The following is a 27,871-nucleotide window of genomic DNA, read 5'->3' on the forward strand; positions in this document are numbered from 1 at the left end:
TCCTAGATGGCCATTGAGGTTGTTTTTAGAAACACGCACTGGGATGACCATTCTTGTTTACGCCACTTTAAACACTTGTGTGTTTTTTCTAGATTAGATGCTTTAATTCATATAGCTGGATAGATGATGAGAAGGAGGAAGGGGTGGATGGGTGGATGGATAGATGGATAGAAAGCTAGAACTCTGGTACCTTATTAGTAGTAGCAAATATCCATGTACACTTTGTCTAACTTGTGGACTAATTATCATACTCCTAGTGCTGTTGTGCACATGCCCGCACACGCATGTGCGTGTGCACGCACATACACCCCTCTCCCTTAGCAGCTGGCCAGTAATCCACTATGGGACTATGGGAAAAAGTTAGCTGAGGGCCATGACATTAGAAAGAAAATGAGCAGAATTATATAAGATGAACAGGAAAAACCGTGGGATCAAGTAAGGGATTGAAACCGCATGGGGATCAGTTGGGTGATACTTTTTTGTTGTTGTTTTTTGAGACAGTTTCACTCTTGTCACCCAGGCTGGAGTGCAATGGTGCAATCTCGGCTCACTGCAACCTCTGCCTCCGAGTTCAAGTGATTCTCCTGCCTCACCCACCCAAATAGCTGGGATTACAGGCGCCTGCCACCACACCCAGCTAATTTTTGTGTTTTTAGTAGAGAGAGGGTTTCACCATGTTGGTCAGGCTGGTCTTGAACTCCTGACCTCAGGTGATTAGCCCGCCTCGGCCTCCCAAAGTGCTGGGATTACAGGCGTGAGCCACCACGCCCAGCCAGTGATACTTCTTATAACTTTCTCTGAATATTAAGGTGCCATTTTAAATTAATATTTAACCAAATTATTAAAATTTCTACACATCATTGAGTTAATTGGTTTGTTGTAAATGTTTGTGGTTGATGTAAGATGAAAATTGGTTCCTTCGGGTGCTTTTATTTTCTCCTCTTTCCCTTTTACCCATAAATAGGAACTTATTACCATACTTAGCTCCTGTTTTCTTTTATAGATGATATTTATGCACAGGATAGATTATCCCAAAATTAGAGTGAAAGAGGGCAGTGAACGATAATGTATTGCAAAACAATAATGAGATATGAATTATAAAATACACAAAAGGTAGTCAGTTATATAATATGTTTTGATGAAGTATAACCATTCCATCTTAGATTTATTGCACTTTTCTTGATCCTTAGAAAATGTAGTACCTACCACAAAACCACAATACATAAATTGCCAAGTGTGGCCGACTTGCACATTCCTTTTAGAAGAACTTATAACTGGTAAGCCTGTTAACCATCAGAAATTGTCAGCATTCATGGCCTTAAGGCAGTGCATTAAATGAGAAAATGGGAAATTTTCTCTTTAAGAGGAAGTAGTGTGGATTATTATGCTACTTTATTTATTAATGTTTATTGTTATTCTTTAGAAAGTAAATTATTAAGGCTTATAAAATTATAAAATCTAGTTTTTAGTAACATAATCATTTGCTCCCTTTAAGTTTTAAATCACTCTAAATCTGAACATAATAGCTAACTTAAAATAAGTAGCATTTGGATTATATTATTTTTGCAGATAACTGATTATCTGTGTGAAATGATTTAGTATTATAACTTTTGTGATAAAGTTTATGGTAAAGATTAATTATAGTTATCTCATTTTTATCTTAAATGGAGATTAAGTAAAGTTTGCTTTGCCTTGATAGAATTGTAACATCATGCTCCAAGAATATAATTCCAATAATTTACTATAAAAAGTAAGTTTAAAAACTTTGTTAAATTAACATTTATAAATTCTTTTAAAGTTAATTAAATCTGAAGTGCATCAAGTATTACCTAACTGGTATATGATATGATACTTGTATAATATGTCAATAATGTAAAAGGTATTTAAATAGTATATGTACTTAGGTAATATGATTCTTATTTTATGTTTAATTTTGAAATGTTCTTTGAAGTCAAAAGGTTTTAAAATTTGCTTTAATTCAAAAATATTATAGCATCATCCAGCTATTCTGACTGCATTATCAACACTTCTTTCTGTGGTAAAGATATTTTAGAGTAATTCATGGCAGTGTGGTAATGTCAGCCAATTCACAGAAGAGAGAAATTGTAATTAATAAGAAGCTGGGCCAGGCACAGTGGCTCACACTTGTAATCCCAGCACTTTGGGAGGCCAAGGTGGGAGGATCACTTGAGTCCAGGAGTTCAAGACCAGCCTTGGCAATACAGGGAGCTCCTACCAAAAAAATGTAATAATTAACCAGTTGTGATGGTGCGCACCAGTAGTCCCTGCTACTCAGGAAGCTAAGGAGGGAAGATCCTTTGAACCCAGGAGGTTGAGGCTGCAGTAATTCATGATTGTGTCATTGCATTCCAGCCTGGGTGACAGAACAAGATCCTGTCTCAGAAAGAGAGAGAAGGAAAGAGAAAGATAAAGAGAGAGAGAGAAAGAGAGAGAGAGAGAGAAAGAAAGAAAGAAAGAGAAAGAAAGAAAAAGAAAGAAAGAAAGAAAAAGAGAGAGAGAGAGAGAGAAACTGTTAGCATCATTTTGACAACTAAATAGATAGACTGAAACATTCTGCCATCCCATTTGGCATCCTGGAGAGGTTAATGTTAATAGTCAGTTGTTGAGCCAGAGGCATGTTCCTAAATATCACCATGCTATGCAAAGTCACACAAAAAAACACACAGGGCTTATGGGGAAAAAATGGAATTATGGGTATAACACTTGGAAACGTCACCTGTGAACATTAAAAAAAAGGTAAGACCAGACGAGGAGGCTCATGCTTGTAATCCCAGCACTTTGGGAGGACGAGGCGGGTGGATCACCTGAGGTCAGGAGTTCAACCAGCCTAGCCTACATGATGAAACCCTGTCTCTACTAAAACTACAAAATAATTAGCCGGGTGTGGTGGCAGGCACCTGTAATCCCAGCTACTCGGGAGGCTGAGGCAGGAGAATCGCTTCAATCCGGGAGGTGGAGGTTGCAGTGAGCCGAGATCACACCATTGCACTCCAGCCTGGGCAACAAGAGCAAAACTCCATCTCAAAAAAAAAAAAAAAAACTTACAGATAACAATTTTATTCATGATAAATAAATTAAGAAATAAATACATTAGGAAATATGTAAAATAAATTAAGAAATATGTAAATACTACAATGAATATTATACTTTTCCCTGAATAAGACCTAAAGTTTGCTTATGGAAGGGAGCACAAGAAGAGTTGCAGGTTGTGAGTTATTGTAAAGTAGTCATGGCTGGGCACCGTGTCTCACGCCTGTAATCCCAGTGCTTTGGGAGGCAGAGGTGGGTGGATCACGAGGCCAGGAGATTGAGATGATCCTGGCTAACACAGTGAAACCCCATCTCTACTAAAAATACAAAAACTTAGCCAGGCATGGTGGCACGCACCTGTAATCCTAGCTACTCGGGAGGCTGAGGCAGGAGAATTGTTTGAACTCAGGAGGCGGAGGTTGCAACAAGCCAAGATCGCACCACTGCACTCTAGTCTAGGTGACAGAGCGACACTGCATCTCAAAAAAAAAAAAAAAAGAAAAAGAGTTTTTTGAAATCAGTAATGTGGCTGGGTGTGATTAATAACATGCAGATCTGTTACGCTGAGATAGCTGGTAAATGTTTCAGATGTTTTCATGTTTACTTTTTGTATATTCATATGAATACACAATGAATATATGAATATACGTTTTGTATATTCATATATTCGTTTTAGCTCGATATGGCTTTTTGTGTTCACCTAGTGTTTCTTACAAATGAAATTACAGCAAAATTCACTTAATGTTCGAATTGTTCTTTCATATCAATCGTGATGGAACATATTTACATTTTCAAAACAGATATAGCAGCACTGACTTATAGGTGAGGTTAAGGAAAACGCTTGAGTTTGGGGGGATAGATAAACACTTTTTACAGTAGTCTAAAAGCTATATGTATTCTGATGTTTATTTAGAGACTTATTGCAACAAATATTTACTGAGCATCCACTTGACATATACTAAGTAGTTAGGATACACCAGTGAAAAATAGTCTCTCTGCTTGGGAACTAACATACATACATACATTCATTCATTCATTCATTCATTCATTCAGAGATGGAGTCTCACTCTGTCGCCCAGGCAAGAGGGCAGTGGCGCTATCTCAGCTCACTGCAACCTCCGCCTCCTGGTTTCAAGCAACTCTCTTGCCTCAGCCTCCCAAGTAGCTAGCTGGGATTACAGGCGCCTGCCACCATGCCTGGCTACTTCTTGTATTTTTAGTTGACACAGGGTTTCACCATGTTGACTAGGCTGGTCTCAAACCCCTGACCTCAGATAATCCACCCGCCTCGGCCTCCCAAAGTGCTAGGATTACAGGCGTGAGCCACCGCGCCTGGCTGGGAACTAATATTTCTCACGTAAAGAATTTTCTTTGTGACCAGGGCTTGGTTTTAAGAGGTAAATTGGATTGACTGGGAGAAGAGGAAGTCTAACAAGGAGACGACTGGGCACCAAGGCATTTTTCAGATCTCTTGAATTATACTTTTACAAGATAACTTCCAAGAATTCTGTCCAATTCAGGATTTTATGATTTACAGAAAAAATTATTGCCTCTAATGGTTACTTTAGAAACCGGAATTTGCTTTTAGCGTATGTTGAAATGAAAAAATCTCCTTACATTCTTGTACACAAGCTAAGGAAGAATCCTAATGTGGTTGAGAAGTGAATTTTATGTATTTCTTCCTACTACTGTTTGATATTCGGCATGAACCATATTTTATGTCTTTTTTTTTTTTTTTTTTTTTTTTTTTTTTTTTTTTTTTTTTTTTTAAAGATCTCAGTCACCCAGGCTGGAGTGCAGTGGCGCAATCATAGTTCGCTGCATCCTTGAACTCCTGGGCTCAATGGATCCTCCTTCCTTAGCCTCCCGAGTAGCTGGGACTACAGGCGTGTGCCACTGTGCCCAGCTTACTTTGTTAACATAATTAAATTTGTTCCAACAAAACTCATAATTATATAAGAATGGGGCAAAGATAAAATGATGTATATATAGTTGGACATATGTTAAAACCTTAGCATTAGCATATCTCAAGGTCTTCTTGGATAAAAACCACTATACCTTGAAACCTTCATTCATCTTCTCATCTTCTCCTGTAACTACTCCCCATCCTGAGTACCTTCTTCATAATCCCCTTCTTTCCTCTTTGTCCCTCCTGCAAGACAGGTGACACGATCCCCAGAATCTGCCTTACTTGTCTTCTTTTATACTTTACGTTCCTATGCTTCAATACTTTCCTACTTCCTCCTCAGCCCAGCGAGATCCCTTTAAACACCTATTATAACACAGTTTATGCCACTTATCTAGTACTTTGCACAACGTAATACTGTTGAGTTTGTCATGTAGCTTTGTCAGATATCCCCAACTGCAAGTTTTTTGTCCCATATACATTGAAAAGGAAGGCCCTAAAGGCTCAATCCAGCCCTACAATATTCTGCAACCAGGGTAATGTGCAGCCCTGTAAGGTTTTGTTCCTTTGTACTTTGTGGAAGTCCATGATATTTAGATTAAATAATTACTACTACTACCAGTTTGTACTTTTTTCTGTAGGCAGGACAGATATAATGCAATTGGGTTTAATTATGTTGTCACTAATCCTTGAAGCTCTTCGAGTTGTTTTCTCCATTTTACAAAGAATGAAATGATAGTATTGATATTTTATTTACATGTGTACTTACTATGTGCTCTTTTTTATTATCTTACATGGATTACTTATTTAATTCTCATAACAATCCTATGAAGTAGCTACTCTGTCATCACCATTTTATAGATGAGGAAACTGAGGCACAGAGAAATTAAATGATTTGCCCAAGAAGTTACTGCAAGTAAGTAGCATATTAAACTTCATAAATGAACCCATGGAATCCTAGAATTTACACTTAACCAGCTGTCACTATGTATCAAATACTGTTTTATATACATTATATCATAATTGTCTCATCTAGTTAGATAAGACAGTGTACACTTATGAAACTGAGGTCGAAATATTTAGCAACATTAGGTTATCTCTGTTTTAAACTATTAACATGTTCTTTCACCAGAAAATTTTAGAAGCATGCATGGCTAAGGTAGAACACTGTTTCTTTTAATCCTACTCTTAGGAAACTCTACTCTTCAGGAAAGTTTATGCCTGTCTCAGAGTACATTTTATTTATTCATTGATTCCTTTTCTTTAAGATTTTAATAGTAAAGGCCAATACTTTGTCAAGTTTAAATTATGTAGATTTAGTAGTTTATGTGAGATACATTACTAGTTATTCCTTGTATTTTTAAAAGTTAGATCTCTGGGAATTTAGCTTTGCTCCACCATTTACTTTGTATGGCACCTTCTTGATAGTAAAAGATTTTTCATAAATTTACCTGCCCAAAAACAGCTTTTATTTTATAATAAGCTTCATTTTTAGCTGACCTATGGTGATCCACATGTGTTTATTGTACAACTACATTTTCCTACACTCTTAAATATATAGTAGCTGCAGAACCTGTTTGTGTATACTTAATAGAGGTAATTTTTTCTTCCCCTAGTTACTTCTTTCCCATTGAATCAAGTTACATAAAAGTTTCTAACCATTCCTGTTATAGGCTTGTTGGTAATTGACTTCATTTTAGTAAATATTTTTATTTCATTGCCTTTCACCTAGTTTTTTAAACTCATGAAATTCCACACCCCTTTCCATCTCTATTTTCCTTCCTTAAATCAATACTTTACTATGAGCACCTCTTATATGTGATCCTTTGACCATAGTCATCTTGGTTTTTGATTAGTCCCTTCCCTGCCTTACATTTACTGTGTTATCAACTAGAAGTCTTGTAGGAACTGGAGTAAACTTTACTTGAAGAAACATTCAGATGAGCAGTTGTCATGAGAGGGCTCATCATAGTGGATTCAGAGATGAATCAGTGAACATACTTGGACTTTATACTTAGGGACTTTGATTCAGTAGGTCCAGGATGAAGCCCAGTGATTTTGTTTCAGGTGGTCCACAGACCAAACTAAAAAATGCTGGTCTAGGAAACACACCCTTTCTTGATGAGGAGAGAGTTGTCATTTTTGTACCATATCTTAAATCTTAAGGAGCTTTTAAGGTTTTGGCTCCTGCTTACACACTCAACTTTGTTTGCTCTAAGATTTACCTGTTTTGAACATCATCAGCCTTGTAAAGTGGAATTATTGATTCCATGGTTCTCTACCTTGACTTCCTATCACAGTTACTGGTGGAGTATCTTGTTTTTACTTTGAGTAACAGAGATCCCTACATCCAGAAATTCTAGTACTCATTATTAGGTTTGAGTTACCTCCCCAACTTTGGACTGTGCGTTTCAAAGCTCTGTAGGTGCTGCTGCTGCTGGGTTGTTGCTGCTGCTGCTGATGCTTTCTCCGCCTTACTCCTTCCCCTTACTTCCCTCTTTTACTAGGTTACACAGGAATATAATACATAATTCAACAAGCACAAAAAAGTGTACAGTGAAGAGAAAGTCTCTTAAGCCTTCCTGTCCAGCCTCTATTCTCCCAGATTCCCTCTTATTCCTCAGATAATCATTGTTACCAGTTTCTTCCCCAAGTGATTGAGATGTGCATCCAGAATGGAGAAACACTAACTTAGTGCTAGCAAGCAGGATATTACATAGGCATTAGGAAAAAATTAAGTGGGGAACGACCCCTTTAAGTCTTTATAAAATAATCTGGCCGGGCGCGGTGGCTCAAGCCTGTAATCCCAGCACTTTGGGAGGCCGAGACGGGCGGATCACGAGGTCAGGAGATCGAGACCAGCCTGGCTAACACGGTGAAACCCCGTCTCTACTAAAAAAATACAAAAAACTAGCCGGGCGAGGTGGCAGGCGCCTGTAGTCCCAGCTACTCGGGAGGCTGAGGCAAGAGAATGATGTAGACCCGGGAGGCGGAGCTTGCAGGGAGCTGAGATCCGGCCACTGCACTCCAGCCTGGGCGACAGAGCGAGACTCTGTCTCAAAAAAAAAAAAAAAAAAAAAACTAAAGGTTGACCTTCATATTGTTGCCTTGAAATTGTGAATATAAAGTCATGTTCTGAGGAAATAATTTAAATATGGAAATTATCCATGTACAAAAAACTTTTTGCATAGCTTTCTAGAGAAAAATTGGAAACAACCTAATTATTTGTTTACAAGACTGGCTAAATAGTAATATATTGACCTGATGGACTGTTATGCAGTCATTTAAAACAATGCTTATTTTCTAACTTTTCTTCAGGTGTATATTTTATTTCTCTATATATAGAGAGAGATTAAATATATATATATATGTGTGTGTGTATACATATGTAAAGAGACATACATACACATATATGTTTTTTAACACCAAAATTTTAACCCATTGAAACTTTGGAGTTCAAATTACATTTATGCATAAAAGTTAAATCCTGCTTCTCCATTTGCTTGCTTCTCAGTGTTGACAGATGTCTAGATAAAATTTAAATTTCTCTACAGTGTCCTTTACTGGATATTGGTTTCTTTATAACATTCATCAAAACCTCAATTATGTGCATCTAATTGGTCCCAGCTTCTGCTATCCAAAATGCAATCATGCCCTTTGAACACAAACACCTGCTTACCTTAGTGTATCTGTATGCCGTCTTATGTTACCACATCAGTTTGTTTATTTGATCCTGAAATCGAAAGAGAAGTAGATAAACAAGCACTCTGTAGAGCCTCATTTTGGATTGTGCAGATCTCAAAACTTTTGATTAAATAAGTACTTAATATGTTAGAAAGGTAGATCGTGTCACAAAATCATGTCATAAAATTTAATCTCAATTTTAGAACTTCAGGTAATCTCGGACTACGTAACACTTTGAAGCATCTTCATTTCCCCAAGTCTAAATTGTAAGATGAAATATAAAACACATTATTTTCACTTTCTATTGAATATTTTTTATTACAGAAACAATATATTAAATAAAATAGGTTTTTCTAATTTAAATTATTTATGTGTTTTTTTATTAGAGAAGATGTATAACGAAGAGTAAATCTCCCTTAATTGTGTTCCCTAAAGGCAGCCAGTGTTACCAGTTCTTGTGTATCCTTCCAGAGATATTCTGTGCACGTAAAAGTGTGTGTGTTCTTGTATGTAAGAGAATGCAGAACACTGTTCTGCACTTAGTGGTGGTAGTTTTTAACTGAGTATTGTATCTTGGGGATTATTCCATATTAGCACCTCATTCTTTTTAATGGCTGTATAGTACATTATACTCTTGTGAATGACCATAGTTTACACATCACTATTAACAGATACTTAAGTAATTTTTGGTTGTTTATCATTACAAACATGCTTTGGTAAATACAGTTTTCTGTGTGACTGTATCTGCAAACAGGTTCATAAAAGTAGAATTGTGAAGTGAAAAGATAAATGCAGTTTTAATTTTGATAGAGATTGCCAAATTGACATCTATAGAGACTGCACTCTGAGGTGAAGATTCCCCTCACCAAGTGATGTGTTAACAGACATTTGGATGTTAATTAAAGATGATTATTTTTTAATAAATCAAAGCTCCCGTGATCCGCCACCCCATACTTTTTTGTTTTGTCTCCAATTTAAAATTTTCCCCGGTGAAAATTTTTTACATGATAATGTCTTTCTGTTTTTACCAAATATTACATGACTATTTCCTTGCCTTTTCTGAGGTTTTAGTAAGTTTTAATGTCTGCATAATAGTCAAGTATTAATAAATTACAGTTCAAAAAGCTGCTTTCCAAAAGTTAAGCTGTTTGGTTCTTTTTTGGTTTTTACTGTTAGAAAACTATTTTAAACTTAGGCCAGGCGTGGTGGCTAACACCTGTAATCCCAACACTTTGGGAGGCCGAGGTGGGTGGATCACCTGAGGTCAGGAGTTTGAGACCAGCCTGGCCAACATGGAGAAACCCCCGTCTCTACTAAAAATGCAAAAATTAGCCGGGTGTGGTGACAGAGACATGTAAACCCAGCTTCACAGGAGGCTCAGGCAGGAGAATCGCTTGAACCTAGGAGGTGGAGGTTGCAGTGAGTCGAGATCACACCATTGCACTCCATCCTGGGTGACGAGCGAAACTCGATCTCAAAAAAAAAAAAAAACTATGTTAAACTTATGTTGAATTACTTCCTTAGCATAAATTCCTAAGAGAGAAGGGTACTGCTGTCTTTTGATTACCTTACTTACGTGACACTGTTTACCTATGTGCTTCCTACCTCAAGATGTTTATAGGTAAATAAAATCATGCCCAACTAAATTTGGGAAATATTGCATCTGTTGCGGCTACCCAAAGATTCACAGTGGAGGTTAAAATCCAGAAATAAAGAAACTTCCTTAACTTTAAGTAACAGCATTTTCAAACGTATTGCCAAAAAAAAAAAAAAAAAAAATTTTCCGTGTAACACTTAACAAAAGCCATTGAAAGCCACTTTGAGAAGTGATAAATGACAAAGTGATATATTGGGTTTTCAAATAGATTTCGTAAAATTTGAATTACTGAATCTGTTCTGATACCTCCTAATTTAATCATATTTCCTAATGTCCTAGAGAATTCCAAATGCTTATTTCCTTCTAACTAATGGTAATGGTAGTTCTACTTTAGCACATGGAAATGTAGGAAACTGCCATTCAACAGGTATTTGTAGAAAACTTAGTATGGCCTTATTAAAGGCAAGATTTCACAGTGCTTCTGTGACTGCAATTGGGGGTTAACTGAAAGTGAGACTCAGCTTCATTTTATACACATAGATGTGAATTGTCAAAATAAGCAACCATTAAACAAGGATACAGAAATAAGATGATAATCTTAGTTTATTCAGGCTGCTGTAACAAAATACCATAAGCTAGGTAGCTTATAAACAACAGAAGTTTATTTCGTATAGTTCTAGATTCCAGGAAGTCCAAGATCAAAGCACCAGCAGATTGAATGTCTGGTGAGTTCCCACTCCCTGGTTCGTAGGTGGCACCTTTTAGCTATGTCCTCGCATGGTAGAAGGGGCAACTGAGCTCCCTCGGGCCTCTTTTATAAGGCCACTAATCCCATTCATGTAGGTTCCTTCAAACCTGATCACCTCCCAATACTGTCATCTTGGGGGACAGGATGTCACATATGAGTTTTGAGGGGATATGACCATTCAGACCATAGCAGGTGAGGATGGATCTAAAGCAAAAAATTTTTCCAAACTTCATCTGTAGATCTTGACATCAGATGTTGAGTATTCACTCTTGTAGTGTAGAATTTAGGAGTTTTTGTTTGGTTTGAAATGAATTCCAGCATTAAAACAAAATCTCTTATATGATTAATTTGCTACAGACAGACTTTTACCTTTCCATAGAATTTTTTTTACAGTAAATTATAAAAATGCACCTGTCAGTTCAAAAGAGCATACATTACTTTTTACAGATACCTTGACTATTCAGATTATTTCATTCACCAGTATTATGACATTTGTAACAGTCTAGTGGCTGAAAACTGAAATAATCATGTCTTTATTATTTACTTTTAATTCATTTTTACTTTTTAAAAGTAGTGTGTTTTCAGTGTAAAACATTTTAGCCGCATGCAGTGGCTCACGCCTGTAATCCCAGCACGTTGGGAGGCCAAGGTGGGTGGATCACAAGGTCAGGAGTTCGAGAGCAGCCTGGCCAATATGGTGAAGCCCCATCTCTACTAAAAATACAAAAACTAACTGGGCGTGGTGGCACGCACCTGTAGTCCCAGCTCCTTGGGAGGCTGAGCCTGGAGAATCGCTTGAACCCAGGAGGTAGAGGTTGCAGTAAGCCGAGATTGTGCCACTGCACTCCAGCCTGGGCAATAGAGGGAGACTCCATCTCAAGAAAAAAATAAATAAATAAAAGAAACACATTTTAGCCTTGATGGGTATAAAGTAATAGTAGAGACTCTTTATCAATATGTAAATGGATTACATTATATGTTGTTTAGTCATATACTTCTGCCCCCTTGAACGGTGTTAATGAACATCTGCCCATGTCAGTACATTTAGATGAACTTAATACTTTACAACATTTAGCTTGTTTCTGTATTTATCATGTTATAAATTATACTCTAATAAACATCTTTTCATATATATCCTTTTTTTTTTTTTTTTTTTTTTTTTTTTTTTGAGACAGAGTCGTGCTCTGTCACCCAGGCTGGAGTGCAGTGGTGCGATCTTGGCTCACTGCAACCTCCATCTCCCGGGTTCAAGTGATTCTCCTATCTCAGCCTCCCAAGTAGCTAGGATTACAGGCGTCCACCCCCAAACCCGGCTAATTTTTTGTATTTTTAGTAGAGACGAGGTTTCACCATGTTGGCCAGGCTGGTTTCGAACTCCTGACCTCAAGTGATCCACCTGCCTTAGCCTCCCAAAGTGCTAGGATTACAGGCATGAGCCACAACGCCCGGCCTTTTCATATATATATCTTTACATGATTGTCTGTTTTCTCAAGTAAGCTCCTAGAAGTGAAATTGCTGGATCATAGGGTCTGCAAATTAAATTAGATCTGCAGTTATGTTCTCTCAGAAATGTGTATATATAAGTTGAGTATCCCTTATTAGAAATGCTTGGGACCAAAAGTGTTTTGGATTTTGGATTTTTTCAGATTTGGGGATATTCTGTATATATATAGTATCTTCAGGAGGGGACCCAAGTCTAAACAAGATACTGATTTATATTTCATGTCCACCTTATACGCATAGCCTGAAGGTAATTCTATACAATATTATATTTTAAGTTATTCTGTACATGAAGCAAAGTTTATCTTAAGTACTTATGTGAAATTTTCCACTCATGGCATCCTGTTGGACTCAGAAAGTTTCCGGTTTTGGAGTATTTCATATCTTCAGATTAGGGTTGCTCAACTTGTATTATTCTGTCTTTGCCATCGACTATGACTAATTAGAAGCTCATCAATCTAGTTATTCCTTTGTAGATTATGGCTCTTTTCTCTGATTGTTTTAAAGATAAAATCTTTGTCTTTGGTACTCTGCAGTTTCACTACAATATGTCTAGGTGCAAATTTCTTTTTATTTTTCTCTTTAGAACTTTGTGTGTGTGTGTGTGAGCGTGCGCACGTTTTCAGTATATTATAAAGAAACATACTGTCAGTGTCTTAACCATTATCTCTTTGAATTTCGCCTTTCCCTTATTCTTTCACATCTTTCTTTCTACAAGTCCTCTATTAGACCCAGCATGTATTTTCATTCTGTTTCTCATTTTCTCTTCCATATATTCCATTGCTTTATAAGCTCTGCTGCTTTCTGGTTGCTATTCTCTTACTCATCTTCCAGTTCACCTTTCTCTGTGGTCTCAAGTACCTTCTGCTGTTTAACCTATTCATTGATTGTTACATTTTATGATGATATATTTGCTAGAAGTCTTAATTGATTCTTTTTCAAATCTTGCCTTTTCACTTTATTTCTTATTCTTATGATTTCCTTTTATCTCCACAGTCATTTTAAATATTTTTATTTTATAGCTTCTTTCAGGTTCTGTTCTTTTACATTCTTAGATATTAATCATCTAATTAGTGTTCCTGATCTTTACTCATGGTGGATTATTTCTTTGTGCTTTTGAATTTTATTTAACATGAGCTCATTTTCAATATAATGTTATTTGTTTTTCATGTTTTACCTCTAGAAATCCTTTGCTTCCTGGGTTACAGAAATAAGTCCATAGCAGTTTTGCTTTTGTTTCTGCCAGAAATCCTATGGTATTACCAGCCTCAGAACAATTTTTTTGTTAATTTCTATTTTAAGTTTCTTTTTTACACCTGTAGTGTAAATTTGGATTCCACACCTGTGTATGGTGCAGGCTCATGTCTTTAATTTTGTGAGAGAGAGATTTCCTTCCCACTCGTGGCTCTGGTGAATTTCAGTTCTTGTGGCTCCTATGTAGCAATGGATAGAGGTTTAGCTGCTTTTTCCTAGTAAGGAAGGACCTTCCAGAATCTAGGCTTTATTTATGCAACTATTTCATTTAAATAAAATGTCTTCCTGGTGTGGTCCTATAGTGTGTCTTCTTTCCACATAGCATTAAAACCCCAGCTCCAGTATGTCTAGTTCTAATAACTGTATCTCTCTCCTTCGAAACACTTCTCCCCCACAGGTCACCACAGTATTTTAACTTAAACACTTATTATAGTGGCTTTTAATTCTGTCTTTGTTTCTGGCACCAGGGAATTCTTTTCTTGCAAGCTCTGCTGTTATAAAACAAAGGCAATCATTTTTTCATTATTTTTGGTTTTTCATAACAAGAGATTCTAAACTAGCTCAGTACACTATCATTCTGGAACTGAAACCAAGTTTTTTTCTCCCAAAAGTAAGACTTAAATTTTCCTAAATGTGCTTTTAGTATCTATTGAGATAATAGTATAAGTAGTCTCTATTAACTATTAATATAATGGAAGTACATTAATAAGTTTAAACTGAGATACCTGTAATAAATCCAGCTCTATAGTTTGTATACTGTTTCCTAATCTTTTATTCAAAATTTTTGTGCCAGTTTTTTTAAAGTAAATGCTCTTGATATATAGGTATTTTGTTTACTTTATTTGCATGTTAAATTTTTACATCAGAAGATGATAGCCTTTTTTTTCTGAATTTTTTTTTTTAATGTTAGCCTGTGTTAGTTTGTTCTTGCATTGCTATAAAGAAATACCCAAGACTGGGTAATTTAGAAAGAATAGGGGTTTAATTGGCTCCTGGTTCTGCAGGCTATACAGGAAGCATGTTGCTAAGCATCTGCTCGCCTTTTGGTGAGACTTCAAGAAGCTTGCAATCATGGCCGAAGGCACAGGGGAAGCCATTGTGTCACATGGCAAGAGCGGAAGCAGGGGAGGAGAAAGTTTTAAACAGCCAGATCTCATGACAACTCAAATCATGAGAACAGTGCCAAGGCGGGTGGCACCAAACCATTCATAAGAAATCCACCCTCGTGGTCCATTCACTTCCCACCAGGTCCCATCTCCAACACTGGGGATCATAATTCAACATGAGATTTAGAGAAGATGGCATCCAAACTATATTATTCTGCCCCTGCCTCTCCAGATCTATGTTCTTCTCACATTTCAAAATATAATCATTCCTTCCTAATAGTCCTCCGAAAGTTTCAGCTCATTTCAGCCTAGCTCAAAAGTCCAAAGTATCATCTGAGATAAGCCAAGTCACTTTTACCTATGAGCCTGTAAAATTAAAACAAGTTATTCACTTTCAAGATACAATGGGGGTACAGGCATGGGGTAAACATTCCCATTCCAAAAGGGAGAAATTGGCCAAAAGAAAGAGGGTACAGGCTTCATACAGGTTTAAAACCCAGTAGGGCAGTCATTAAATCTTAAAGCTCCAAAATAATCTCCTTTGACTCCATGTCCCACCTCCAGGCCTTTGAGCAGCCCTGCCTGTATCTGCAGGGTTCAGCCACCACAGGTGTTCTCATGGGTTGGAGTTGAGTGTCTGCAGCTTTTTCTAGCACAAGGTGTAAGCTGCTGGTGGACCTAACATTCTAGGGTCTGGAGGATGGGGGTCCCTTTCCCCAGCCCCACTAGGCAGTTCCCCCGTGGAGACTGTGGGGCCTCCAACACCACATTTCCCTTCATACAGCCCTAGTAGAGGTTTTTTTGTAAGGGCTCTGCCCCTGCAGCAGGCTTCTGCCTGGCCCCCCAAACTTTCTCATACATCCTCTGAAATCTAGGTAAAGGCTGCCAAGCCTCCTTCACTCTTGCACTGTGCACACCTGTAGGCTTAACACCATAGATGCTACCAGGGTTTATGGTGGCTTACATTCTCCAAAGCAGCAGCATCACAAGTTGTTCTTGGGGCCCTTTGAGCCACAACTGGAGCTGGAGCGGCCTGGATTCAGGGAGCAGTGTCCTGAGCTGTGCGGGGCTGGGCCTGGCCGCCTGAACCATTATTTCCTCCTGGTCTCTGAGCCTGTGATGGGAGGGGCTGCTGTGAAGATCTCTGAAATGCCTTCGAGGCCTTTTTCCCATTGTCTTGGCTGTTAGCACTTGGCTCCTTTTTAGTCACGCCAATCTATAGCAAGTGGTTACCCTCCACAGCCTGCTTGAATTCCTCTGGAAAAAGCCTTTTCTTTCTCTGCCACATGGCCAGACTGCATGTTTTCCAAACTTTTATAGGTGTACTTCCCCTTTAAATATAACTTCCAAAATTAAGTCATTTCTTTGCTCCAATGTCTGAGTATAGGTTGTTAGAAACATCCAAGCCACATCAGAAATTTCTTCTGTCAGATGCCCTAAATCATCACTCTTAAGTTGAAACTTCCACAGATCCCTAGGGCATGAACACAATACAGCCAAGCTCTTTGCTAAGACATAACAAGGATGACTTTGCTCTGGTTCCTAATAAGTTCCTCATTTCCATCTTAGTTTTTATCACCCTGGCCTTCCCTGTCCATATCACTATCAAGATTTTGATTATAACCATTTAACCAGTCTCTAAGAATTGTCAGATTTTCCCTCATCTTCCTGTCTTCTTCTGAGTCCTGCAAACTCTTATAACCTCTGCCTGTTACCCAGTTCCCAAGTTGCTTCCACATTTTTCAAGTATCTTTATAGTAGTGCCCTATTCCCAGTACCAGTTTTCTGTGTTAGACCATTCTTGCATTGCTGTAAAGACATACCCGAGATTAGGTAATTCAGAAAGAAAAGAGCTTTAATCGGCTCATGGTTCTGCAGGCTGTACAAGAAGCATGGTGCTGGGCATCTGCTCCACTTCTGGTGGGACCTCAGGAAGCTTACAGCTATGGCAGAAGGCAAAGGGGGAACCTGAATATCACATAGAGCTGGTGCAAGAGACAGGAGGTGCCACATGCTTTTGAACAGCCATATCTCACAAGAACTTACTATCGCGAGGACAGCGCTAAGGGGATGGCGCTAAACCACTTATGAGAAATCCACCTTCATGATTCATTCACCATCAGGCCCACCTCCAACATCGGGGAATCACAGTTCAGCATGAGATTTAGAGGGGATAATACCCAAACTATATTATAACCTTTTAAAGTAAATTGAAAAGTGAAATTTGTCTGGACTTTGGAACAATTTAAACTACACAAAAATTACCTTTTTTTGGAAAGTTTTAGAAAACTATCCCATCTGGTTTGGTGTACTGGGAAAGGGGAGACTAGTCAAGAGCAGTTAGCTTCAATCTTTGACAGACTTTGCCATGTTTTTATAGTCATTGTTTTGGTGTTTTGTTTTGTTTTTAATATCAAGGCAGCTTGTTTTCCAGAAAATAATACATCTAATCTAAATCTATAACTTAAAGTACAATAGCCATGTTTCTCCTTTGTCCCCTCCCTCCCATTTCTCCCCATTTTCTCTAGTGTTAGAATTGCAAGAGCTTTGTTATTTTATCAGACTTGGTTGAATACCAGCTTTGGTCACATATGATTAATATTCTACAGTTTTTTTAATTAAAATTATACTTTTCTTCCCTAAGTACCACTATAGGAAGGGACCTTGGAGATTTAGTCCATCCCTCATTATTGACTAAGTATCTAGGCTAACAGTATTTATAGGGGGAAAAATGTATTTTAATATTGATTAAACAAAAATTGTAAAATAAGCGACTGGGCCGAGGAGTATAGCAGTGGAGAGGTATGGTATATAAAATAAAGCTAAATCTTTATTTTCTCATAAATGGCACTAAACCATTTATGAGAAATTCGCCCCCATGATTCATTCACCACCAAGCCCCACCTCCAACAATAGGTAGGAATGTGGAGAAACAGAGTAGGAATCAAAGGTGTAGAGACATGAGGCAGGAAAGTTTCCCTGATGAGCTTTGTAGCACTTGCTGGCTTTTTAAACTGTTGACATGTTTTCTTTCTTAAACATTTTTTAAAGTTTCATTACAGGATAATGCCACATTAAAATATTTTCTGAATAGAAAATCCATCTTTAAACATACCCTTCAGTTTTTTGAGGATAGAATGTTGACCACTGTGAAAAAACTAATAATTATTATATAATGTTTTATCTATAATATAACTAATGATATATTTAAATTATATGGTAGGATTATCTCATTCACACTCAGGTTTTAATTAACGCCGGTATCAAAGATGCCTGTCACATTTTTCTCTGCAGGTCAGACCTGTCCTTTGAGCGCTAGACCCGTATATCACAACTCCCTGTATGATATCTGTATTTGGATGTTTTAAAGGTACCCTAGATTCCACAGATTCAGAAACAAGCCTGTAATCTTCTCTTTGTTTGTACTCTTTGTTTCCCCTTGTTTCCTAATTCAGAGATGAGACCACTGTCCAGTTGAGCAAATCAGAAATCAACCTTGACACCTCCTTCACTTTTACCCCAATTTCTAATCCATCACCAAATTTCTATATGTTTTTACTTCCTAAATATCCTTTAAGGTTTTCCACTTCTCTCTACCTAGTCTCCATTGCTATCCACAATACAAGCTATTACCATTTCCTGGCTGGACTACAGCAGTAGTTTTCTAACTGGTCTTCTCATATATTATTTCACCCTTTTTCCGTACAATAGCCATTTTTTATACACACGATTTCTTGATCATGTCACCTTTCCTACCTCTGAGCTTTAAATCCTTCAGTGGCTTCCCATTGTTCTTAAGATAAAATCCCCAATTTTAAAGGCACTTCATGATATGGGACCTACCTATTTTTCTTGATCTTTGCTCTCTACAGTTTTTTCTAATGTACCATGTTCCCATGCTCTGCTTTGGAATGATGTGAAAGAGATAAAAACGATGGCTGTGATAGCCACAAGAGAGATGGCAGGCAGCAGACCCAGTGCAGAAGAAGGTAGACAGAAGATAAAATAATGAGCAAGTTAAAATAGTTATCTAAATTATAAGCTTGTATTTTTGTGCCTTTAACCTAGCAATTTCTGTGATCTGCAGGGCAAGGACGTTGACTCTAATACTTGTACCATCTCCAGCGTGATATCTCCTGCATACTAGGCACTCAGTAAATGTATGCTTGGTAGATAAATAGATGATAGTCCCAGTTTTAAATACTCTTACCTAGTTGTCTCATAAATGCCCAGAATTTTCATAAGACCTATATATCCAGTTGCATTCTTTGTTTTTGTTTGTTTTTTTAATCTGGAGACATGGTCTCGTGTTAAACAGTTAGCTTTTGTATACTCTTATGGTCCTAGAAACATCCACCATGATAAACTGCACTGAATATGAAGCATAACTTGTAGTCTGAGTGAGCCATTAACCAGTGCCTAGTACTCTTCACTGTTGTAGTTACTGAGAAATCAAAAATTGTTTAAGAAAGGAAAGAATATGGCACATTTTATAAACCTTTCCAATATGTTTACTTATGTTTTGTAGTACTGTATGTACTCTGCTATTTAGAATCCTTAAGGAATTAACCCTCCTAGATCATTTTAGCTGGTGGAAGTTTAGATGCCAAAACTTTATACCTATTGCTGCAAACATTTTATAAAGTATGATTTCTTTATTCTTTTTCTCAGGAGAGGGGTTATTTTCCATCTTAACATAGGAAATGTGTGTCTGTTTATTATGAGAAATAATTTTACAGAGTAAGTTCATAAGGTATTTCTTGGTTTTTATTTTGAAATTTAGTAAATACCAGTTGTTTCAGTAATGTGTTTGGGCTGTCCTTGCAAATGACTTATTGCTCCACAAAGGCTACATTTTCAAATAGTTATATTGCTTTCACTCTTAAAGTTTACTTTTGCTGGATATAGTATGTGGGTTGATAGATAGTTTGGTTTTTTCCTCTTTCAGCACTTATTTCACTGTCTTCTGATGCCTCCATTGTTTCTGATGAGAAGTCATCATTCACTTGAATTATTGTCATTCTGTTTCTTTAGCTGTTTTCAAGATTTTCTTTTTGGTTTTTAGCAGTTTGACTGTCTTGTGCCTGTGTGTAGTCTTTGTTTTTTTCTATTTGGGATTTGCTGATATTTTAAATCTGTAAATTTATATATTTTACTAACAAAATTTTTAGCCCTAATTTCTTCAAATTTTTTTTCTACTTCATTCTTTTTCCCCTTTCCTTCTGAATCTCCAATTACAGGTATATTAAAACTTGTTAATACCTTACCACCGGTCCCTAAGGTTCTATTTCTCTCCTCTCCACTACCCATAGTCACTTTTCTATTCATCCTTCAGTTTGGATAATTTCTATTGCTTTGTCTTTGAGTTCACTGACTTTGTCATTTCCCATCCATGGTTAAATCTACCCAATGAAGTTTTTCAGATATTTTATTTTTTAGTTCTTAATTTTTTATTTGCTTTATATATGTATAATTTCCATTTCTTTGCTGAGAGTTCCAAGCATATTTGCACTTATATCCTTCAGCATAGTTAAAATAGCTGCTTTAAAATACTTATGTGCTAATTCTAGCAGCTGGCTCATCTTGGGCTTGGTCTCCATTGGTTGCCTTTTCTCTTGAGTATGGGTCATTTTTTTTCTGTTTATGTGTAACAATTTTGGGTTTTATTTAGGACATTATGAATGCCATGTAGAGACTCTGGATTCTGTATTCCTCCAGTGAGTACTGGTGTTTGGTTTGTTACCTGTTTCAAGCCAGATAACTTGACTACACTTAAAGTATAAGCTCTGAAATCTCAGTTCAGTTATTTTAACCTTATCCTTGCTGCTTGAATGGAATTTGTCATACGTATGTATAATTTGGAGATCAAAGATATATACAGAGTTTATGCACAGAATTTAGGGCTTCCTCTCTGTGGTTCTCTCCTTCCTGTGATCTACTCACTAAGCTTTCAGCTGTTGTGATTGTGCCATCGTCTGTCCTTTTCGGTTCATCAAGCAAGTAAGACTGCAGGTTTTTTATCTGAGTTTTAGTTACCCAAACTAATTGGGACCTGCTCTCTGAGTAAAAGCCATTAAAAATAGAAAGTTACCCTTGCTGTTTCCTTCTTCCAAGTGCTGACTCCTTCTTGTTCCCTCCCCCAATTTGTTTCTTCCTTCAGGTAGTTTTTTATGCATTTCTGCTGTTTATAGTTGTTATTCATGAGAGATTTGGTCTGGTAGGCGTTATTCAGCCATTACAGGAAGTAGAACCCATAAAATAAAATTGTACAATTGAAGAATGTTATCAGTTGTGTAAGTAATAGTCTTTATTAGAAAAGCAGGCAAGTATGGTGAGAGATTTCAGTATATATTTTAATAATGAAATATGTTGAAATTTGTTTTCAGGGTTCATCCTCCTTTAAATAATAAAAATGTGTCTCAGACTATTTGCCTCTCCCTCAAATTGTGTATAAAAATTTTTTTTTTCAAATCTAGATCATTTGAAATATGTTTTGGAAGCCTTGTAGAAAGAAACAATAAAGAAACCTTATAATAAAATATTCATTTTATTCAATAAATGTGTTGCATCTTCTGTGAACCAGGAATGATCTAGATCCTGGTGATAGATCAATGAACTTCAGAGTCCTTGATCCCATTGGGCTAATGTTTTGCGGATGGAGAGATAATAAAATATATCACAGGTATTGATACAGGCTATGAAGAAAAAGCAGTATGAGGGTGCAATGGTGGGAGATAGGAAGAGTTATGGCATTATTTTAGATAGAGGGGTTGGTCAAGGAAACTGTCTCTGAAGAAGTGACATTTGATCAACATTCTTAATGACATAAGAAAAGGGAGCCATGCAAGTGGGTCTAAGGGAAAACTGTTCCAGTAGTAAAGGAGTGGCAAATCCAATAGCCCTAAGGAAAGAACGAGAGTGGCTTCTTTGAGAAATCACCAGACTGCCATTTTAATTGAGGGAACAAGGAGAGGGTAGAAGATGAAGTTAGAGGGGTGGTAGATAGCCAGGTAGATAGCCTTATTATTTTGAGCAGGGAAAATAATGACTCTGATTTACTTTTCACAAAGATCACTCTGCTCAGTAAAGAAAATACTAGGGGCAGGGGAAGAGGTAGTATGTTGGCAAAAAGAATGAAGGTGCAAGGAGACCTATTGAGGCCTTTGCAGTAGGAGTCTAGATGAATTATCATAGTGGCTTGGACAAGAGCAGTAACAACTGGGAAAAATTGGTTAGATTCAGAACACTTTTTGTATATAAGCAAAGAAGTATTGATGGTAGATTAGATGTGGGATGAGAGAAAGACCAACTGGATGAATGATGGTACCATTTACTTACGTGGAAAAGACTGGGAAAGGATTTATTTGGATGGGGGAGGAATTAAGAGTTCGATTTTGGACATAACCAAGCTTGAACTAAGTTGATGCACAAAAGGAGATGTCAGTTAGCCACTTAGATATGTTAGTCTCAAGGAAGAAATTGGAGTTGGAGATGATAATATGCCAAGCACCAATATATAGATACTGTTTAAAGCAATATATTTGAATGAAATTGTCTTGAAGAGGAATGTAGATATAGTTGAAAGGAAGCCATAGATCCGAACTGTACCAGCCACCAACATTCAGATGTCCAGAAAAGGGAAAGGATCCAGCAAAGTAAACTTAGAAGAATCTGCCAGTAAGTAGAAGGAAAGCCAGAAGAGTATAAACCTCAGAAGCCACATGAAGAAATTGTTTAAAGAATGAGGTAGTAGTGGTTGAATGGGTCCTGAGCTACAGAGAGAGATAGTAAGTTGAGGACTGAGAACTCACCATTGGGTTTCATAAACTGCAAGTGTATGGTGGCTTTGATAAGTGTAGTTTCAGTGGAGAAAAACTATGAAAGCCTGACTGGGGTAGGTTTAAAAGAGATTAGAAGGGAGGGAGGAAGTGAAGACACTTAACATATAAACAATCCTTTACAGGAGTTTTAGCCCAAAATTGGGGGAAGGGGGAGAAATGAGCTGATATGAGTCAAGGAAGGCTTCCTTAAAATGAGCAGTTCTATAGCATGATTATCACCACTTAAATTATTTTAAAATGTCACTTACTAATTTCTAGTACTTTCTCTCCTGCAACCAATTTATAGAAAAACTACTTTTGAATGCGAAAATTGTGTGTGTATGTTTACATAGAAATACGTTTGGAAAATCTATAATGCAAATAATTTGATGTGGCAGTGATTTTATACACGAGATGAAACTAAGCTAAAGCCACACAGACAGAATAATTAAGTACAATTTAATCAAGTGATGATAAAAAACTTAAAAGGCTTATTACTATGCATGATATCTAAGTGAGCATTTTATTGGGCACTGAGGAGTTCTATAACTAAATCTACTGAAAACTATTTTAAATATCTATTATGCTGAAGACTGTTTATGAAGTGCTAGATACACAATAATAAAAGAGACCGAATTCCTACATTAATGCAATATATAGACCTGTATTTTTAGGCTTATGTTAATGAGGTTAAAAGAGAAATACCACAAATAAGAAATTAGTTTTAAAGAGATTGTCTTCTTATGAAATTTGTCCTAATGAAAGGTGTTTTCAAATAGCATGATTTTAAATGTCTTAATATTTTAAGTTAATGTACTTACCTTCTGTTTATATCCCCAAAAGATTTTTCAACATTAAACATGGTTTACATTAGAAACAATAGGAATAAATATAAGGTAGGTAGTTTTCAACTTCAACCACACGTTAGAATCACCTTGGGATCTTATAAAACTCCATATACCCAGGCTGCTCACTGCTTAGCCAATTAAGTCAAACCCCTTGAGAAATATTAGTATTTTTAAAATACTGATTTAATAGAAGCAGAGGGAATAAAATGCTACTAAGCTCCTGAGAATGAATTGATTGTGCATTTAAGGATTAAGTATATTTGAAAGATAAAGCAAAATATTGAATGCATTGGGTTTTGAATCATTAAGTTTTAGACAAAACAGAGTCATTTGTCGTAACATATTTTTTCAGTATCCAAACTTTAAGAATTTAGATTACTCACCTCGAGGTAATCATTAAGAAAAAAATCAGTGATGCTATTCCTTCTCCCTTTTTAAAAGACTCTGGGAAGACAACATTGACAGTAATTTCTTATTTGAATGCTTTTTGGCTTAGCCATTTATAGAGCATATAAATATATAGGAGTTAGACAATATAAAAGTTTACCATCAGAGTTTATACTAAAAAGATAGTATAACTATGGAAAGCACTTTAGGTCTAAATATTTTTATAGTTTATAATGTTAAGTGCTAAAGCACATATTCTTTTGTACTGAAATTTTAAATCCACAATATTCCTTCTATAATCAGTTCTCATTAAAATTTTTTTTTTCTTTCTTTCACAGAAAATGCTTGGACAGAAGAGATGAGTACTATTTCCACTAAGGCCTAGAATTGCCTGCTGTACAAATAGTCTTGATCAGGCAATATACGAATGGCCCAAGGAAGCCACCAAATTGATTTTCAGGTTTTACATGACCTGCGACAAAAATTCCCTGAAGTACCTGAAGTTGTTGTATCCAGGTGCATGTTACAGGTCAGTGTTCAATGATTTCTGAATTTGTTAATATAAACCTGTTTTTTTAAAAACATTGGAAGAAAAGGTCTTTTAGGTTATCTTCTTATTGGTATTAGTGTACTATGATGAAAAGAGATAAGCTTTGATGTCTGATAGTCATATGGCCTGTAGCAAGATAGAGCTTTCTGTACCATCTGTAGTATAGATAATACTTGACTTGTAGAGTAGATGTGAGAGTTAAATGAGATCTGAATGTAAAGCATTGATAATCTCTGTACTTACTAGATATGAGCTGTCTTAACTTTTCTCCCACCTGTTCTGCCAGGAGAGCTAATTTCACATCTTAGTATGAAAGTGAGAAAAATGATTAAGGAGTCAGGAAACCTGGGTTATAATCCTAAATGGGCACCCCAAGCATATCTGATAAAGAGTATGCCCTCTGTGCTTTAGGTTTTTTTAATCTGTAAAATAAAAGAGTTTGACTAGACAATGCCTAAGGTCCCAGTTCCAAAGTGGGGAAAAAGTCTGTTTTTATATTTTTAAATTTAATTTGTAAGTTTTCCAATTAATATCACTAACCCTCTAATTTGTACGTTGTTCTTAGTATACCCAATTTTAGAAATTCACAATTCCAAATATTGAATGATAGTTGTGCCTTTCTGTTTTATTAAACTGAAAATCTTTGTATCAGAAATGTATTTGGAGCCATGTGCTGTGACTCACTCCTATAATCCCAGCACTTTGGCAGGTTGAGGTGGGTGGATTGCTTAAGGCCGGGAGTTCAAGAGCAGCCTGGCCAACATGGCAAAACCCTGTCTCTACTAAAAATACCAAAATTAGCTGGGCGTGGTGGCCCACACCTGTGGTCCCACTACTCAGGAGACTGAAGCACAAGAATTGCTTGAACCCAGGAGGCAGAGGATGCAGTGAGCTGGGATCGTGCCACTGCACTCCAGCCTGGGAAACAGAAAGAGACCCTATCTCAAAAAAAAAAAAAAAAAAAAAAGGTATCTGGGGCTCAGTCAAGCATATTTACTCTTGAAGTGATTTTTAAAGTTTGAAATTATATGAAATTTTTATTGAATCTATACTTTATATTAAATGACTACATTTTGTTCACACCCTTATCACCGTTATCACCTTTTAATTGGTCTACCTGCTTTACCTAACCCACTTTTGGTCTCTCCAATCTATCCTCTTCTGCCAGAGTGCAGAGCTGTTCACACACTTAAAACCTGTTGATTGTTCCCTGTGCCCTTCTGAATGACGCTCATATAGCTTGACTAGGGCATACAAGGTCTGTGATCTGGAATCCTGGCTGTTTCTACACCCTAATCTTTGTCCAGTCCTTCCTCTTCATACCGTATGCTCTAGTCATCCTGAGCTGCATGGAACTCTCCCACCAGCAATGCCTTTTCTTATGGTATAATGGTTAAGAGCATATCTTTTGGCGATAAACCAGACTGAGTTCAAGTTTTGACAGTTACTAGCAGTAACATAATTAACTTCTCTGACCCTCATTTTCTGACTTTCATTTCCTCAACTGCACAGTGGGAATAAAAAAACTTAACAGAGTTAAATTTGACAGTGTAGGTAAAACAACCAATAGGGTAACTGATTCATGAGTATTCAATAAATATTAGCAGCCAGTACTAAAAGGAATAACAACAGCAGAAAGCCCATAATATATATTTGGTAAATGAATCAATAGTTTACATTTGTTAATATAGAATGTGAAAAAAAATGAGAGAATAAAAACATGTAATAAGAATGGAGTCAGAAGTTAAAAGAAAGTGTGGGAAAGGAGCAGAGATAGTGGAGAAAAATAGTCTCACCCCTAGAACCCAAGTAACTACTCCCTAACTTTTCAAATAAAAGAGAATTTTGTGGTAAAAGCTATGCTATTCAGTAGGTTATTTAAAAACTAACAGGAAGATACTATAAGTTCTTTGATAAATTTCTGTAGACTTCGTTTTGAAAGAACTGTCCAGAACACTTCCCTACATATAGTACAGTTATAGAGATTTTGAAATACCCTAACTGGGAGTAAAACATAGAGCCTTTTGTAGAATTACTTTAAAATATTTAAAAAAAAAAAAAAAAAAGGCTCGAATGCACTCTTACAATATAATCTCCAGTACGTGTTAAGAAAAACAAGATGCGGAGCAGGGTATATAGATAGAACGAGGCAAATAAATATCTACACACCCATGTATTTGTCCCTGTTTGCATAAAGAAATACTGGAAGAATTAAAAACGAAATTAATAAAAGATAGTTATCCATAGTAGGCCAGAGGGAACAGGCCAGATGGGACAGAGTTAGGACTCAGACTTCTCAACAGTTATCTTTTTTTATTGTTTTAACCTGTATCAATGAATTACCTATTTAAAAGTAAAATAATTAAGCATGTTTTCAGCTTTAACCCAAAAATAAGAAATGAATGGTTTTCCATTTCCTTTGGGCATCTAGTAATATCACCTTCACAATGTTAATCTGGCTTTACAGAAGCAAACTCCTCTACTTAGCATGCTTCCCAACACCTCGTGTTAACTAAAATGAAATATTTTGCTTGCCTGAAACAGACCACACTTTTTAAAAGTGAGTTGATAATAATTTAGGGTATCCAGGTAATGTACTTTTTAGCTGATATAACAAGAAATCTGACAAGAAAGGCATAGGAAGAGGTCCTTCTTCTGTGGTTACAACTAGGGTGCAAGTTTTCCCAAATTTAGAGCAATATTTTTAAACTGAAAAGGCAAATTAAGCTACCTCTAAATGACAGCGTCTCTTTTGGGGCTGCTCTTCCTTTCTCAGTTGTGTGGGTTTCTGTTCTTGTGACAGACCCTTCCTACAGTATACTGGTTCAGAACTTTTTAAATTAGTGAGGGATCATGCCATGCTACCAATTCTGTGTACATGTTCTTTATAGACATCTTGCTTGTCAGGAAGAGAACAAAAGTATCTATCCTCTGTTGTTCTCTTCTTAAGTTTATCTGTTGCACAGTTCCCTCTTTTTGAAACTACTCATATCTTTTCCTTCTACTGTGAATTCTCTAAGATACTTATAACCAGCAGGTGTAATTTGTATCTTTAAAGTTGATTTTTATATTTGATAATTAAATCTTAAACCTTAGAAGAATATGAAAATATTGCATAGTTTTCACTTTGATTTTTTAACTGAATTTTTTACTGTTTTTAAATTCTCTTAACAGGACGATTGAATCTGTAAGTTTAAAATTGGTATTTATTTTCAGAGTATTGCATTAATAAGTATTGTTCATTCAGTATATGCAACACGTAATATTTAAGTGCCATGTACTTAGTGGAACCTTCTCAAATGACCTTCACCCATCGTCCTTACCCATATTTCTATGATAACACCTACCATGCTGCATTTCATTTGTGTTCACGTTAATCTCCTCCACTAGACTGTGAGATTCTTGGCGATCAGCGATCGT

At 36.6% G+C, this 27,871-nt stretch overlaps 1 protein-coding gene across 3 annotated transcripts in view; it reads left to right on the top strand.

The window, feature by feature from the left end:
* The window catches only part of TAB2 (TGF-beta activated kinase 1 (MAP3K7) binding protein 2), a 91,013-nt gene that overhangs the window by 26,137 nt on the left and 37,005 nt on the right, over positions 1 to 27,871 (top strand). For 2 of the 3 annotated variants that reach the window (XM_008006697.3, XM_038002280.2), the window contains one exon: positions 24,240 to 24,430. In XM_008006697.3, the coding sequence (XP_008004888.1) occupies positions 24,329 to 24,430 (102 nt within the window). In that variant the 5' untranslated portion in view covers positions 24,240 to 24,328. Of the gene's footprint in view, positions 1 to 5,790; positions 5,874 to 24,239; positions 24,431 to 27,871 lie in introns of all 3 variants that reach the window. The other variant, XM_073022564.1, reaches the window with a different exon arrangement.

The sequence above is a fragment of the Chlorocebus sabaeus genome, chromosome 13, assembly GCF_047675955.1.
Source record: "Chlorocebus sabaeus isolate Y175 chromosome 13, mChlSab1.0.hap1, whole genome shotgun sequence".
Lineage (NCBI taxonomy): Eukaryota > Metazoa > Chordata > Mammalia > Primates > Cercopithecidae > Chlorocebus > Chlorocebus sabaeus.